The sequence below is a fragment of the Microtus ochrogaster genome, chromosome 15, assembly GCF_000317375.1.
Source record: "Microtus ochrogaster isolate Prairie Vole_2 chromosome 15, MicOch1.0, whole genome shotgun sequence".
In the NCBI taxonomy this organism is placed as follows: domain Eukaryota; kingdom Metazoa; phylum Chordata; class Mammalia; order Rodentia; family Cricetidae; genus Microtus; species Microtus ochrogaster.
Window position 1 is genome coordinate 30,176,485 of NC_022017.1, and position 15,139 is coordinate 30,191,623.

Here is a 15,139-nt window from a genome sequence, read left to right on the forward strand (position 1 = left end):
TTTCCTTGTTATCTGCCTCTTAAATGAGTGTTAGCCTTTCATGGCCTTAAAGGATGTGCTCAGTCTCTTGTCACTCTAGCTTGAGTAAAGTCATGTGCGGTGTTCCCTTAGCATCCTACAGACAACCGTAGGCTCTGTAGTTGTACACCTCTCTGTTTTAAATTAATGATTTGTGTCGTCTCCTCTTTGCTTCTTCACTCCAATAATCCCACGATGAGTTTGTCAATGAACTTGGCTCTTCAAAGAACCAGTATCAGGATTCTTTGGTTTTCTCTATTTTGGGGAGGAGGGGGAGGGAGAGATTCACTTTTTATTTTGAATTTTTTATCCAACATATTTTGATCTTATTCTTTCCCCTCCCTTAACTCCTCCCAGGTCCTCCCTACCTTGGTTTGCTGCTACTGCTTTACTTTCCATTAATCCAATCTCTTCTTCCATCATGTGGGCCTTGGGGATCGATCTTGGGGCTGACGGACAATGTCCTCACTGCTCGGCCATCTCAGCATCTGTCTAGCTCTCACCATTTTCTTTCCTTGGTTTTGATATGTTCTGTTTTAGTTTTACAGGTAGATGCTAGTCGCTGGAGATTTGTCTGTTATGTGTATGGGTGTTCTGTCTGTGCGCTGAAGCATGCCTGGTGCCCACAGAGTTCAAAGGAGGGGGTCAGACATCCCTGACACTGGAGTTACAGACAGTAAGTAACCAGCCACAGTGTCAATGCTGGGAACCGAATCCGGCTCTTCTGTAAGAACCACAAGTGTTCTCAGCTGTCTTCCCAGCACCTGTTTTGTTTATATTTAGACAGGATCTTACTATGTAACCCAGGCTAAATGTAAACTCATAATTCCCCTGCCTCTGCCTTGGGAGTACAGATTACATCTGAACATTGCCCCTCACAACATAAATAGAGTTTCTACCGGAAGCATGCTTCCTTCCCTTTAACAGCCTCTGCTGCCAAACCACAGTGTTTGAATCATTTGCGTTGACTGTGACTGTTGGTATGACTTGGCCTTCTTCACCTACGTTCTTTATTGTCCTTTTGCAGCTTTGATTCTGTGTTGATGCTCTCCTTAGTCACTGCTTAGGTAGTTAGAGTACACAGTACAGCCTGAGTGCCGCCTCCCTTCGAGCTGTATCACACCATGCACGGTGCCAGAACTGCCAACACATCACTCTTAACTTTCCCGATCTTACATTGGCATTATCTATTTTTTTAATTCCACATTTGTTATAGACTCACAATGCGTTATTTCATGTGAAATTTTAAAAGCGAGCAAAGACCTTTCCTACTCTGCTGAGTATTTAGCCTCCCCGGTGTTTTTTATTCAGCTAGTTCACATGGTGATCTCAGTCTCCGGCCTCAGAGGACGCCTCAATACTATCTGCAGTCTGGGACCTCTGGTGGTGAATTTCATGGAGGGGGCAAAGTACAGGTGTGAAAAGCACCGGATCTCATCTGAAGGTCTTGAAGAAATTTTCTTGGGTAGCACCTTCTAGATCGCTGGGATGTCCCCCCCCCCCTCTTTCTGGTCATCTGGCTTGTGTTCTAACAACACTGATATTTTTGTTTCCTTTCATGGGTCTTTTTTTTTCTTGTCTTTGGTTTTAGGTGGCATTTTCTTGATGTCACTTGGTGTGTTCTTTGTGTTTCTTTGCTTGAGGCTCATTGAGCATCCAGGATGTGTGGATCTGTAGTCTTCATCAAACCTGAAAAAATGTTGAGCTATAAGTTGTCTCACCTTGAGGATTCTGTCCCATCTTTTCCTCTCTGCATCTGCGTTTCATTTCTCAGATCTTTTCCATTTGTCAGTTTCTCCTTCCAAGGTATCTAGTCTGCGGTTCAAGTCACCCACTGGAGTCTTAATCTGAAACATGATTTCCATCTTTTTTATTTTCTTCCATCTCTCCTTGGCATCCTTTTGTCTCACTCTTCCATGTTGGACATACTTGTAATGTTTTAATGTCCTTATCTACTGATTCTGTGATCCCTGCGTTAGTATGTATATGTTTGTGACAGGATTTCACACTGTAGCCTTGGCTAACCCAAAACTTACTGTGTGGACCAGGATAGCCCCAAACTTTCAGAGATTCCCCCACCTCAGCCTCCCTAATTCTGGATGTACCTCACACTTGGCTCTCCATATGGATTCTGGTCTGTTAATTTTCCTGCCCGTCTGTTGTTTTTCTGCCATGTTGCATGCCTGGTAAGTTTTGAGTGACTGTCAAATACCATGAACTAGACCTTGCTGAGTACGGCGCTGTTCCTACAACATAAATATTCTTCAGCTCTGCCTAAACTCTGAACCGTTAAAACAGCTGGTCTCTGTGAGCCCAGCTTTTTAGAGCTTTGACAGGGAGAGCAAGAGCATCCTTGTTTGGGTAGACTTTTCCCTGTGGCTGATGTGACTTCTTAAAGACTTCGTTGTGGAGGTGGGAGAAGTGTGCTTCCTAGTACCTCCTTGGCTCCAAAGTGTGGTTCTTCTGCTCCTACCCCCGTGCGCACTAAGTGTAAACATAGATGTCATGGGGACACTCTGTAGACCTTCAGAGTTCCTCCTAGGCCTCCTCCACTCAAACACTGAGCCACTGTGGTCTCCCTACACTATCACTACCATGTCAGCAGCTCACTAAGGTCACAGGATTTCGTGGTCCCCACTGGAAACTGGGTTGTGGTCCATCAACCAGCTTTTATAGTCAAAGGTTCACCCTGTAGGTTTCCCATCCTTTGGGGACCATTATCCTGCACCAATGTTGTCCACTTTCTGATGACAATGATCTTGTTTCTGTGGCAATTTCTTATTTGCATAAGACAAGAAGGAAGCCTGGTTCTGGTTGTTCCATCATGGATACACAGATGGCAGGGATGCGACATGGCATGGCAAGTGTCACATACGAGACAATGGATAAATAAACATTAGAGACCGCTACCTTCTAGGACAACCATGACGACTTTCAATACACACAGAAGACTCCCTTCTAGTACACCCCTTGATGGCTGCTTTATAATGTTTCATGATCTTCTTGTTTAGTCTGCAGATGTATTTATCCTCCTCATTTGTGGACCTAAGGAGCGTCTAGAATAAACCTTCCCCATGGGTGTGTGCAGAACTGAGAATTACACATTAACAAGCAGATGGGGTCTTCTTGAAGCAGGGAACAGAAGCCAAGATGGAGTCATGGGAGAACTAGATTTGAGCAGCATCCAAAACAAGAGTATCTTTCTTCCGGCCCTTTGTGGCAACTGCTAGTCTGGGGAAATACTTCCACGCTTTTGCAAAACTGAAGGACCTCCATCTTCTGTGCTCCTACCCCTACTGCTCCTGCAGATCTGCCCACAGAGAGACCCCTCAGGGGACATCTGGTTAGTCAGGGTATTCCCTATGCTACTCTGAAAACCCTGGCTCTACAAGTCAATAAGAGAGCTGGGGTCAAACTTTGAGCCCTTCTGGGTCCTTAGCTTGTCTGTCTACCACCCCTGCTGGACCAGGCTGTCTTCTCCAGACATTCAGCTTCTCCACTCAGGAGAATCTTTTGTGCAAGGAACTTTTATAAGACCCCAGGGATACAGATGTATACCATAGGGATACAAGCCAAACATTCCCATGAATAGGTACACACAACAGGCATACAAGTCAAACACGGACTGATCATAAAACCGTGAAATAATTCATCTTAATTCAATTATCTGGTATTAGGATCTTATCACTTATCAAAGATGAAAGCAAATTAGTTACTAATTAGATGGATGGGCTTGTGTTCCACCACAATACAATTCAAAGTTGTGCTGATTTGATACTTAGCTCCTGAGTAAGAATGACAGGGGACTATCTGAAACCTTTATTCTCTATGGCACTGTGTACGGTGCAGAGTATGCGGGTGGTGTGTTCAGGATGTAGGCTGCAGTGAAGTCACATGCCGCAGCACAGGTAAACACTTTCAGAAAAACAACTCCAATGCATAGCGTGTTTGATTTTGAATTTGTTCTTGGAGTCGTATGTTCGGAAATCTTTCATGCTAACAAGTTTCTTGGAACTCTAACATGTAGTTTTCGTGGTCAGACCCAGTTTAAGAAGCTTTGGCTTATTCAACAGTGTCCTGGAGCCTTGAGGCACGTGCACTCCGGGCTCACCAGCCCACTAAAGAGAAGGACAGCCATGTGGAAGGACAGATGCGTGGAAGGACACTGTAGAGGTTGGCCCAGAGCAAACTGTGCCAACACTCCCTGCACTTGAACACGCGTAAGCACACGCGATGTTTACACGTGGAACTTGCTCCATTTCAGAATCTTCTCCCACGTATCTGTTTCTGCGAAGGAGTCTCTGTGCACCAAGGAATCTCAAGATTATGCCTCCTGGGACAGACAGTCCCATCCTGCCACCATCATGCTATGCAGATCCAAGAGCAGCCAGGCTTCCCTGGTGCCCAAAGAACACCAGATGTTTATGGAGGAGGCCTACAATTCAGGTGAGGATGCTCTGGATAGGTCAGGCAGTCAGTCCATCAAATCCCAGACCAGAAGGAGGCCCTCTCCAGGACATTATGTATCACAAAAATTGTGAGCAGCTGTCTGTGAGACCCCCTACCTTGTTCTTGCCTCCTCCTCTTAACCACACCATTTTACACCTCAGAGCTTCAGCTTAGGCCTGCACCCCCTCTTTCTGGAATGCCTTCCTCTTCACCCCAGTGCCAAGGGGTGTCAGATGACTGAATAGACAGTAGGGAAAAAAATCAAAGAATTGATGTATAGAATGATAAGGAATTGATGTATGGGAGGATAAAGAGATGATTTTTGAGTGAATTTATGACTATATGTGTGGATATATTGTTAAATTGATCAAAATATATATGAATAGATAGTAGTTAGCTAGGTGGGTCAGTGGGTGAATTTATGAGTGCGTGAGTGAATGGGTGGTTAAACAGATGTGATGGACAGGCAGGTAAGCGGAGAGCTGGATCACTGGACAGGCAGGTAAGCGAAGAGCTGGATCACTGGCTATGCAGAAACAGGATGGGTGGGTGTGTCGACAGATGGGATATGAACACAGGAACTATGAATGAGAGAATAAGGATATGCCAATGAGCATACATTTCTGTTGTCTGCCCCCCAAACCCCATGAGGGACTAAGGAAAAAAAAATGAGACCATCAGACTCCTTGCCGATATGTCCAGCTCTCGTTTTCACCGCACACTCGACCCTCTTTACCCCCCTCCACAACCCTCTGACACAATATGACCTCTGCAAGGCCCACCCTCCTCACACCTCTCTTGTCAACTTTAGCCATCTGCTTCAAGATGCTGCGAGACATAGGCACCTCAGACCCTCTGCAACTAAAGTACATCACCAAGAAGATGAAGAAGATGGCTCAGAGGTGCCCCAGCTTGGTGATGGAAAGCATCCATGACTATTTCAAAGACAACCCAGAGGTGCTATTTCTTGGGACCCTGGAGCAGACATGGGAGCATAGGGGACGGTTGGATCCCAAGTGGGGCTTAAACCCTGAATCCTACATAGGACAGTTGTACCATTCGGATAAAAAATGGTGCAACTCAATCTCCTTGTTCGCCAATAGACTAAATAGGGAGGAAGGAACGTGTACTCACGTGGTCCCAACATGCTCAGAGCACTCTCGTGAGGTAGAGATTATGACTCTCAAAGATGAGAAGCTATGGCTTAGGGAAGAGAAGACTCACCTAAGGACACAGAACCAGTAAATGGTAGAAACTGATGGATAAATATGTTGGGGGGGGGGCAGTGGACAAATGGATGGATGATAAGTTGGTGGGCAGATGGATATAATGATTGATAGGGAGATGAGTTGATATAGGGAGGAGAGGAGGGGTGTGGGTAATGAACAAACACGGGGATGGATACATTCATTTTCTTGGATGCATGAATGAATTAATGGACGGTTGAGGAAAAACCAGTCTAAGTGTTGATAAAGAGATGGCCTCCCTTTGGAGGTGAAGTTTTTAAATCCCACAGCAGTTTCCTGAGGACAGAAACAAGCTTTTCTTTTTCTCAGGTCTGTAGGCCAAGCTCAAGGTCAGCACAAGGCGGGTGTCCCCTAAGAATTGCAAAATGAATGTGTCTGTGTGTCTCTCTCCCTCCAACCTCCCTGCATATCCTCCCGTGTTCTCCTTAGCAGCCCCTGTACCGTCAGACGCCATCATCCCAACACAACCTCTGTCCTCCACAGATCTCCAACCGGCACAGGTTCCGACTCTTCCATGTCCTGCAGGCCGTCATTGGAGCCCGTGATGTCTTGGAAGAGACATGGCAGAAGTACTTCATGCAGTTGGCCCTGGAGCACATGACCAAGTCCACGGTAGGCCTCCCTCCCCTAGCACACTGACTAACCCAACTTTGACTTTGAGGTTGAGTCATTTGCCTGGAGGTTCAAATCACATGGGTGCATAGGATTTCTGAACTCTCCCCTGCCTTTTCTATATGTCCGTGTCCTTGAAATGCCTCTCTGTGCAGGATCCTGCTAGATAGGGCCCTAGGGTTCCTATGTAAAAACCAATAATCTGGCTGTAGCCTCACTCTCTCTCAGAATGTCTCCTCTTCAACATCCTTTTCCTGATGCCCACACACCAGCACCTGCCCTGATGCCCACACACCAGCACCTGAAAGGCCTACTGCAAGTCTCAACTACTCTTTCAGCCCTAACCCAGCTTTAGCTCCTTCCTGCTTGATGGAGACATGCAAGCATGGGACTCAGCTGTCCCAGCCCACAAAACCAGGTGTGAGCCAGAGAGCTCAGTGACCCTCTTCCATTAGCCTGTAGGCCATACTGGTCTCCAGGGGCCAGGGACAGGTTGTTTTCTCCAGGTCCACTGGCTCTGGGAAGTCCTGTGTTGAACTTACTCTGCACACAAGGCATAAATGGTGTTCCAGGAATGGTGACTGTCACCAAGGTTTACCACAGTCCATGCTCTAGCCTTCTATATGTGAGAGCAGGCTTATTGTTCTGTCTGCATCACACTGAAGAGCTCAGAAGGCTAATGTCATGTGGAGAATGATTTTAATGCCATACCCACTGCCACATTTAAACTACAGCCCAGCACAATGCCACGCGGGGCTGTGGAAACCATTCCCACACAAGGGCAGGAGGAGACCAGGATAGGGAGGTTCTGACTGAGAGACTATGGGGATGGTGAGTAACCGGGTGGAGATGGCCTCCAGGCCATTGATGAGACACAGGTTGGCCAGGGTCCATGGTGGCAACGTTATAATCAACTGCAATACGATTCTCACAAGCCCATCGGGATGTGAAGAACCTTGGTTCCTTGGGTCTTTTGTGCAGCCCTGAGTTCAGCCAGCTTACCAAGTGATTATTATTACAGAAATAAGTGCTTCTGCCCTCACCAAGAGGTCCTTATGCCCCAACTTTTACAGAAAGAGGGATGGGGGAGCTCCCAGAGTTGGGGAACTTGCTAGCCCAGGTAATAGGAGCAGACTTGATGAGCCTCCTGGTTCCTAGGGAAGTCTGAACAGCCTCGATATGCAGAGGAAAATGGGGAGCAAAGACTGTGTCCACCTCATTCTCTTTTTTCAAGTGTTTCCTGTTATTTCATCATTGGGAAGTGTATTGGACACACCAAAGAACTGCACAGCAAAACCAAGACTGACAGCAAGTGCCTGTCATACAAGCCTATGAGAGGCTGAGGCAAGAGGATCACCATGAGTTTGAGGCCAACCTAGACCACACAGTGTATTTAGGGCCAGCCTGAGCTATGGAATAAGGCCCTGTCTCAAGAAATTGAAAGAGAAACAAACAAGCAAACAAAAATAGCTACACGTGCAGGTACTGGCCTGTTGTAGTAACACTCTTTGGGCAGGGACCATGGCTAGAGGTCAGGGCTGTTGGTCAGCTTGGGGTGTGATCTGGCTTCTATCTCCCTGGAGTGGACAAGGTCCCTGAAGCTTTCTGACATAAGATTGGGATTTGGCAAGCTAAGTGTGGGCATGGTGACAGGGGCAGGGCCACTCTGCGTGTTCTGTCTCTGCATGCACCCAGATGGGCCTCCACCTCCGCACCACCCAGTTGTTCCAGGACAGTCACGGTTTTGGGATTTGCCATGGGCTCATACTATCCAAACAGAGATCATATTCAGGCATTCCAAAGACCAGGCTGGTGTCCTGGGGTTGCCCTGGCTCTTGAGGTTCCTATCCCTTCCTCATTGAAGCCTGCTCCCTACAGCCCAAGCCGCCACCTTCTCTGTCTGCTCTTAAGTTGGACATTACCTGGCAGCTTCCTCACAAAGAACATTTGGAAAGTACAATTTGAGTTCTCTGTTTGTAGGAATCTCTTCATTCTCTTGTACCATAAACTGAGAATCACTGTCCCCCGATCTTCGTGCCCTCAGTGTGGTTGTTAAAATCCAGGGCCATCTGAACCCAGGTCCTTCAATATATATGCCCTGCTCTTCCTCCAAAAGCCTAGCATGACTTTGCCTTGCAGGCTCCCGACTTCCCCGTAGTACACGGAATCTAATCACCAAACTAGTCATGGCCACACCTACTCCAACAAAGCCACACCTCCTAATAATGCCACTCTCTAAGGGCCTACGGGGGCCATTTGCATTCAAATCATCCACACCTGTGTCCTCAATCTGGCACCAGCATCCTTGGATTCTGGAAAACTGATCAGCATCTATACTGATGACACTATTCCTCGGTCCTATGTCGGTGCCGAGACAAAGCTCCCTCTCCATGCTTTTCATCATCTCTTCTCCCCTCCTTTCCTCCTCTCCCCTCCTCGCCCCTCCTCGCCCCTCCTCGCCCCTCTGCTCCTCTCCTATTTCATCTTTCTGTACTTGGAGTTCACAACATTTCAACCTTTTCACCAAGTACTATGGTGTTGCATCTAGAACTTTCGGGAGAAAACCATTCTATTGTTATTAGTGTATATTCACTACAAAACAACGGGCTTTGCTATGACCCATAGAAATGTATGCATCATGCATTTTGCTTTTATTCATCCTTGTTACTCTTTTCTGCCCAATTCCCACTAATCATCTTTCCCAAGTAGTCTTCCGTCTATTTTCATGTATTTTTGATGTATTTTTTTCAGTCCCGATTCCACATACGAGACAGGCAATAGTCATTTCTCCATCTGGCTTATTTTACTTGATCTCCTGTTCCATCCATTTTCCTGCAAAAATGAAAAATGGAAAATGTCATCCTTTGCGTGTCTGAATAAAGCTCCATTGTGTGTTTGTGCCACGTCTTCTTTATCTGTCCATCTTCTGATGGAGAACAAGGCTGAGCTGGCTATTGCAAACAGCGCCGTGTAAACATGGATGTGCGCTTATCTCTGTGGTATGTTGACGTAAGACCCAGGAATGGTAAAGAGGGGTCATGCGGTACACCTAACTTTGAGTTCTTGGAGGAATCGCCACACTGATCTCCACAGGCGCTACACACGCACAGGTTTGCACTCCCAACAACAGTGTGTAAGCCCCACCCCCAACGCCATCCACACAAGGACTTGTTTCCTTGATGATACCTTGTACTGGTTAGGTTTTGTTGCCAACTTGACATAAGCTCGAATGGATTGGAAAAATGGCCTGAGAGCATGTTTGTGGGATGTTGACTTGATTGTTAATTGATGTAGAAGGGCCCAGTCCATGGTGGGTGTTGCCATCCCGAGGCAGAAAGCCAGTTGAGCCGCAAGCAGTGAAGGAAGCAGCAGGCAGGGTTCCTCGGGGGTATCTGCTCCTGCGCCTGCCCTGACTTCCATCGGTAATGTATTGTGACCTAGGAGGAGAGGCCAAATAAACCCTACTTTACATTGATTCAGTCGCTGACTGGTTCACCACAGCCACAAAAAAAAAAAGCAAACTAGAACACAGCCATTCTTCATGGGGTGATAGAGAATCTCAACGTAATTCTGACTTGGATTTCCCAGACGGCTAAGGATGTTGAACTTTTTTTTTCATACGCTAATCGGCCATTTGTAGTACTGCTTTTGAAAACTGCCTGCTCAATTCATTACTGGATGATTTGTCTTTTGGTGTTTAATTTTCCTCATTCCTTAGATGCTCTTGCTATTAATCCCCTGTCAGATGAATAGCTACCAATGATTTTTCCCCCACCCTGTGGGCTGACTTTTCACCCTGGTAATTGTTTCTTTGGCTGTGCCAAAGCTTTTTAATTTCATGCAATCCCATTTGTCAGTTTTTGCCGTTGTTTCCTGAGCTATTAGAGTCCATTTCAGAAAGTCCTTGTGTCTGCTGTGTGAGCGCGAATTCCTGGAAAGAAGCTGTGTCTACAGAGGCTGATTAGCTGACTAGAACTTCAGGCACGTGGAGAGGATGGAATGTTAGGGACCCGTAGACTAATTGCACTTTATCTTGGGCTATCTTTAGCCTATGGGATAGCCGTGCCTTGGCCCCTCTGTGTCAGAACAAACACTCCATCACTAACAGACAAAGACAGACCGAATATCCTAAGAGGTTTAAGAAAAACTTCAGGAACATGTTAACTTACCAAAACCCTAGTTTTCCACCAATCAGCGGGATAAGTGTTATCGTATAGCATCTAAGGCCTAAAGCAGAGCTCCATTTTGCTTTCGTCCACCTACAGGCTGTCCCCACCAACCTATCTGGATTTTTCTTTGTTCTGTCGCTATAAAAAGTTCATGAAAATGCTACCTCATCAGGACATGGGATTTGGGATAACCTAAATCTATGTTCCAGAGCCGTGGTCAATCTATACTTGGCTCTAGAATAAATTATCTCTTATCCCCTTTGAGATGAGATCTCTGTTTTTTTATGTCAATACCCATATCTTGAATGTTCCCTCTATTTTTTTTCTTCTAGCAATTTCAGATTTTCAGGTCTTCCATGAAGGTCTTTGAACCACCGTGAATTGATTTTTATACACAGTGGGAGACAGCGATCTAGTTTAAGATTTCCACATGTGAACAACTTGTTTTTCCCAACACCGTTGTGGAAAGCCATGATTTCTTTAACATATGTTCTTGGCATATTTGTTGTAGATCAAAAAGCTATAGGTCGCTGTGTGGCTTTATTTCTGGAGCCTCTCTTCTATTCCGCTGGTTTGTTCGTCTGGTTGGTTCGTCGGTACCACACTAGTGTTGTTACTGAGGCCCTGTAGTAGAATTTGGGATTAGGTATGATGATAGTCCAGCATTGCTGACACTGCTTAGGCTTGCTTTGGTATTCAGCGTCTTTTGTGATTCCATATGAATCTAAGGATTTCTCTTTCTGTAAAGAGCATCTATAGAATTCTGATAGGGGCTGTATTGAATCTGTAATCTGCTTTTGGTAATATAACCTTCTTCATAATATTAGTCCCACCAATCCATTAACAGTGAAATGTTGGGGACTGCGGACCGCCAGACCCTGAATTTCTTGTAAACAACTTGTTTTCGTCTGCTCTGAGCAGCCTGCAGCTGCTCTGAGCAGGAGACCCTGGTGGCAGGCTGGTGGGGCTGCAGCTGAAAGATCCCGAGAGCTGGGGCGTGGCCAGAGCCCTATGTAAGCTGCTCTGAGCACAATAGCGGGGGGACATGCTTGGCATTCCTGTCTCAATGATGGCCCCGTGGCCCCGTCTGTCTGTCTGTCTGTCTGTCTGTCTGTCTGTCTGTGTGTTTTTAAATTTTCAGCCTTGTTCCCATAGCACATAGCAAGTAGTTTTACAGTGAAAGGTCTGCCTTCCAGTGCCTTCTTTAAACTCTTTATTATGCAGTGTTTCGGTTTCCATGGTCTAAGTCTCTCACGTCCCTTGTTGGGTTTATCCTTGGTTTTGTTAGCTGTTTTTGAGGCTATTATAGTGAATGAGATTTGTTTCGTTGCTTTCTTTCTTGACGTGTGCATTATCACTAGAAGGGCATTACTGACAGAAAGCGACGGTTTTATATGTTGATTTCTGTATCCTGCTATTCTGTCAAGTGTTTGTCAGACCTCAGAGTTTCCTAGCGGAGTCTTTAGGGTCTGTAGTGTAGAGAATCATGTCGTCTGCAAACAGGATGGAGATAATTTTGAGTTTTTCATTTCCTCTTTTTTGTCACTTCTGTTTCATTATCTTGTCTTTGTACACTAACAAGTAATTCGAGATCTATACTGGATACAAGTGTAAAGAACAGATGTGTTTATCTTGCTCCTGATTTTAGTGGAAATGCTCTCGGTCGTCTTCATTATTGAATGTTGGCTTTGCCTACATGGCCTGTATCACATTTAGCGATGTTCCTTTTAGTCCTCTCTTCTTCAGAGCTTTTATTTTGGAGGGATGTGAATGTATTCAATTGCCTTTCTGCATCTATTCATGTGATTTCCGTCCCTGATTCTATTTATATCCTATAGACACTTAATTGATTTCCATATATTAAACTATCCTTCCATCCCTGAAATGAAAGCAACTTGATTATGGTATGTGATTGTCTTGGTTACTGCTCTGTTGGTGTGAACAGACACCATGACCAGGCAACTCTTATTTTTTTTTAATAATTATAATATTTTATATGTTATATAAAATATAATATTATTTAATAATAATAATTAGGGGCTTGCTTATAGTTTCAGAGGGTATGTCTGTTACCATCAGGGAGCATGGTAGCAGGAAGGCGGAAGTAGCTAAGCACTCTACACCCTGATCCACAGGCAGCAGACAGAGAGAGAGACTGGACTTAGAAAGGACTTTGGAAACCTCAAAACCCACCTCCTCCTACAAGGCCACACCTCCTAATCCTTCTCAATAGCCCACCAACTGACAACCAAGTGTGCAATTATATGAACCTATGAGGGCCAATCTCATTCAAACCACCACATTCCACTCCCTGGCCCCCCAAAGGCTTAGAGGAGCCATATCATAATGCAAAATGCATTCAGTCCAACTTCAAACGTTCACAGAGACTTTCACAGTCTCAAGACTGCTTCTAAGTCCAAAGTCTCTTCTGAGACTCAAGGCAACTTCTCACCTGTAATTCTCTGTTAAAAAAAAAAAAAGCAGACCGCATACTTCCAACAAACAATGGCACGGAATATACATTACCATTCCGAAAGGAAGGAAAGAAGGAAGCACGGTGAGAAAATGCTGTATCAAAGCAAGATCATCAAACCACTCTTCAGAACTCCATCTCCTCCCAGCGTTGTTGACGGCAACACACTTCTCTCTCTTGGCCTGGTTTCAAGCCCAGCCTGCGGCTCTCCCTGGCAGGTGTACCACAGCTCTGATGTCCCCAACGTCTTGAGGTCTCCAGTACAATCCAGGGGTCACCTTCATAGCTTCACACAATGGCCTCTCGGGTGTCCGTGCAGAGCCTCCCCTGACCCGTGCCTGGCTTCAGAGGCAAATTCCACACCCATTTCCTGTATTCTTTACTCTAAAGCCAGAACCACGAGGCCAAAGTTGTCAAGTTCTTCCCATGGCTGAGGCTGGACCCTGAACCCCTCCTTGAATTACATTTACATCAGCTTTGCTTTGTTGATGGGTTTCCTTAGCTGTTTAAGCTTTCCTCTAATTCCCTCTCACAGACTGGAAGCTTACCCAGGGGCGATATTGCCCCGAGAGCACCACACTTTTTATTCCATTTAGCATCGAGCTTTTCTTTAAACATGGTGCTCCCTGGAACACGGGACTCCACTCCAACATTACATTTCCTTGGATTCTTTTCTCCTCAAACTGTGCATTTTCTGTTTCTTTTTGCCCTGTTTGCCCTTTTTCACTACAGATCTGCCTGGGTAATCACTAGTAACCATGGGACAAAACCTATCCTTGTGTCTTGATATCTCCTCTGCCAATGATAATAACCCAAAACTCTTCAATTTACCCTCCGGCAGATTTTTCAGACAAAGGCAAAAGGCAGCCACATTCGTTGCCAAAATATCACAAGAATGGTCTCTAATATTATTCTCTGAAACCTCCTGAGCTGGGCCCCAATTCTCCACATCACCCTCAGCCCTTCTGTCTTCCATGTTCGTACTAGGATGGCACAGTAAGAAACTATGAGACCACAATTACCCTGATAACCAAACCACTGTATGTTTGCTTAGTTTCTATAGCTTTTCTTCATATTTATTTCTAGTTTTGTTCTGTTATGGTCTGATAAGGTGCAATACATTTATTTTGTGTATTTCTGCACGTCCTGACTTGCTTTATGAACTAAAAATGGGATCTGTTTTGGAGAAAGCTCCATGGTGGTTGAGTAGCTTCTTGTGCTTGCTTTGGGTTTCTGCTGCTTGGCATATTAACCTCTGCCCTTTCACTTTTAGTCTGTGTATATCTTGGCCAGCGGGCATGTTTCTCTTTCCTTTTTGCCAACAAGACTACTCTCCTTATTAGATTGCTTGTGTAGGCTTTATATATCTCAGACTGCATTTTAAATTTAACTTTTGAAAACATCATAAATTAATTTGTCAGGAATGATTCAATCATAAATGTTGCCATTGTTTATAGAATTGCTTATTGTGCCCATATTTGACATACACATATCTACTAGAGAAAACATACCAGCTCTGGTATAAGTCAGCCGACACCATGGGGCTGTATTATATACTTGCCTTCTCTTTTTCCTCATTGATTATAACTTTAAGTCTTTTGAACTTTTTAACGGTGAATCGCTTTAAAACTGAGTGGAACCAGGCAGTGGTGATATGTGCCCTTAATCCTAGTATTTGGGAGGCAGGGGCAGGTGGATTCTTGGGTTCAAGGCCAGCTTGGTCTCTAAGGTGGATCCCTGGGAACAAGTTCCAGGACAGGCAGGGTTACACAGAGAAATTCTGTCTCAAATTAACAAAACAAAACAAAAAAAGGAAACTGTTCTTCTCATTGTAGCCATGTTGAATAATCTTCCTTTTCTGCTTTTTTTTACTAAAAAAAAAAAAAGGAGGAGTTTAATATTTCCTAAAATAGTATTCTTCACATATACATAAAAATAATTGTCAGCAAAAAGAAGTCAACAACTCTGGCTTTTACAGGCTCTCCTGCCAGGATTGACTTACCCATAATGTAAACTCTGAACACTTATCAATGTTCTCAACTGGCTGTGTTGTCTTTAGGAAGAGTGTGTGTATTATAGGCAACAAATCAGTCTTGCTTGTAAATCCAATCAGCAAGTCTGTGCCTTTTAATTGGAGAAATGAGACCATTTATATTTAGTTTATTGTTGAA

The 15,139-nt window shown here is 44.9% G+C and overlaps 1 protein-coding gene across 1 annotated transcript in view; it reads left to right on the forward strand.

Moving 5' to 3' along the window:
- Mroh5 (maestro heat like repeat family member 5) overlaps positions 1 to 15,139 on the forward strand; it is a 76,598-nt gene that overhangs the window by 13,444 nt on the left and 48,015 nt on the right. The window contains exons 2-4 of the mRNA XM_026782403.1: positions 4,283 to 4,464; positions 5,279 to 5,424; positions 6,198 to 6,326. Coding sequence (XP_026638204.1) covers positions 4,283 to 4,464; positions 5,279 to 5,424; positions 6,198 to 6,326 — 457 coding nt within the window. The remainder of the gene's footprint in view (positions 1 to 4,282; positions 4,465 to 5,278; positions 5,425 to 6,197; positions 6,327 to 15,139) is intronic.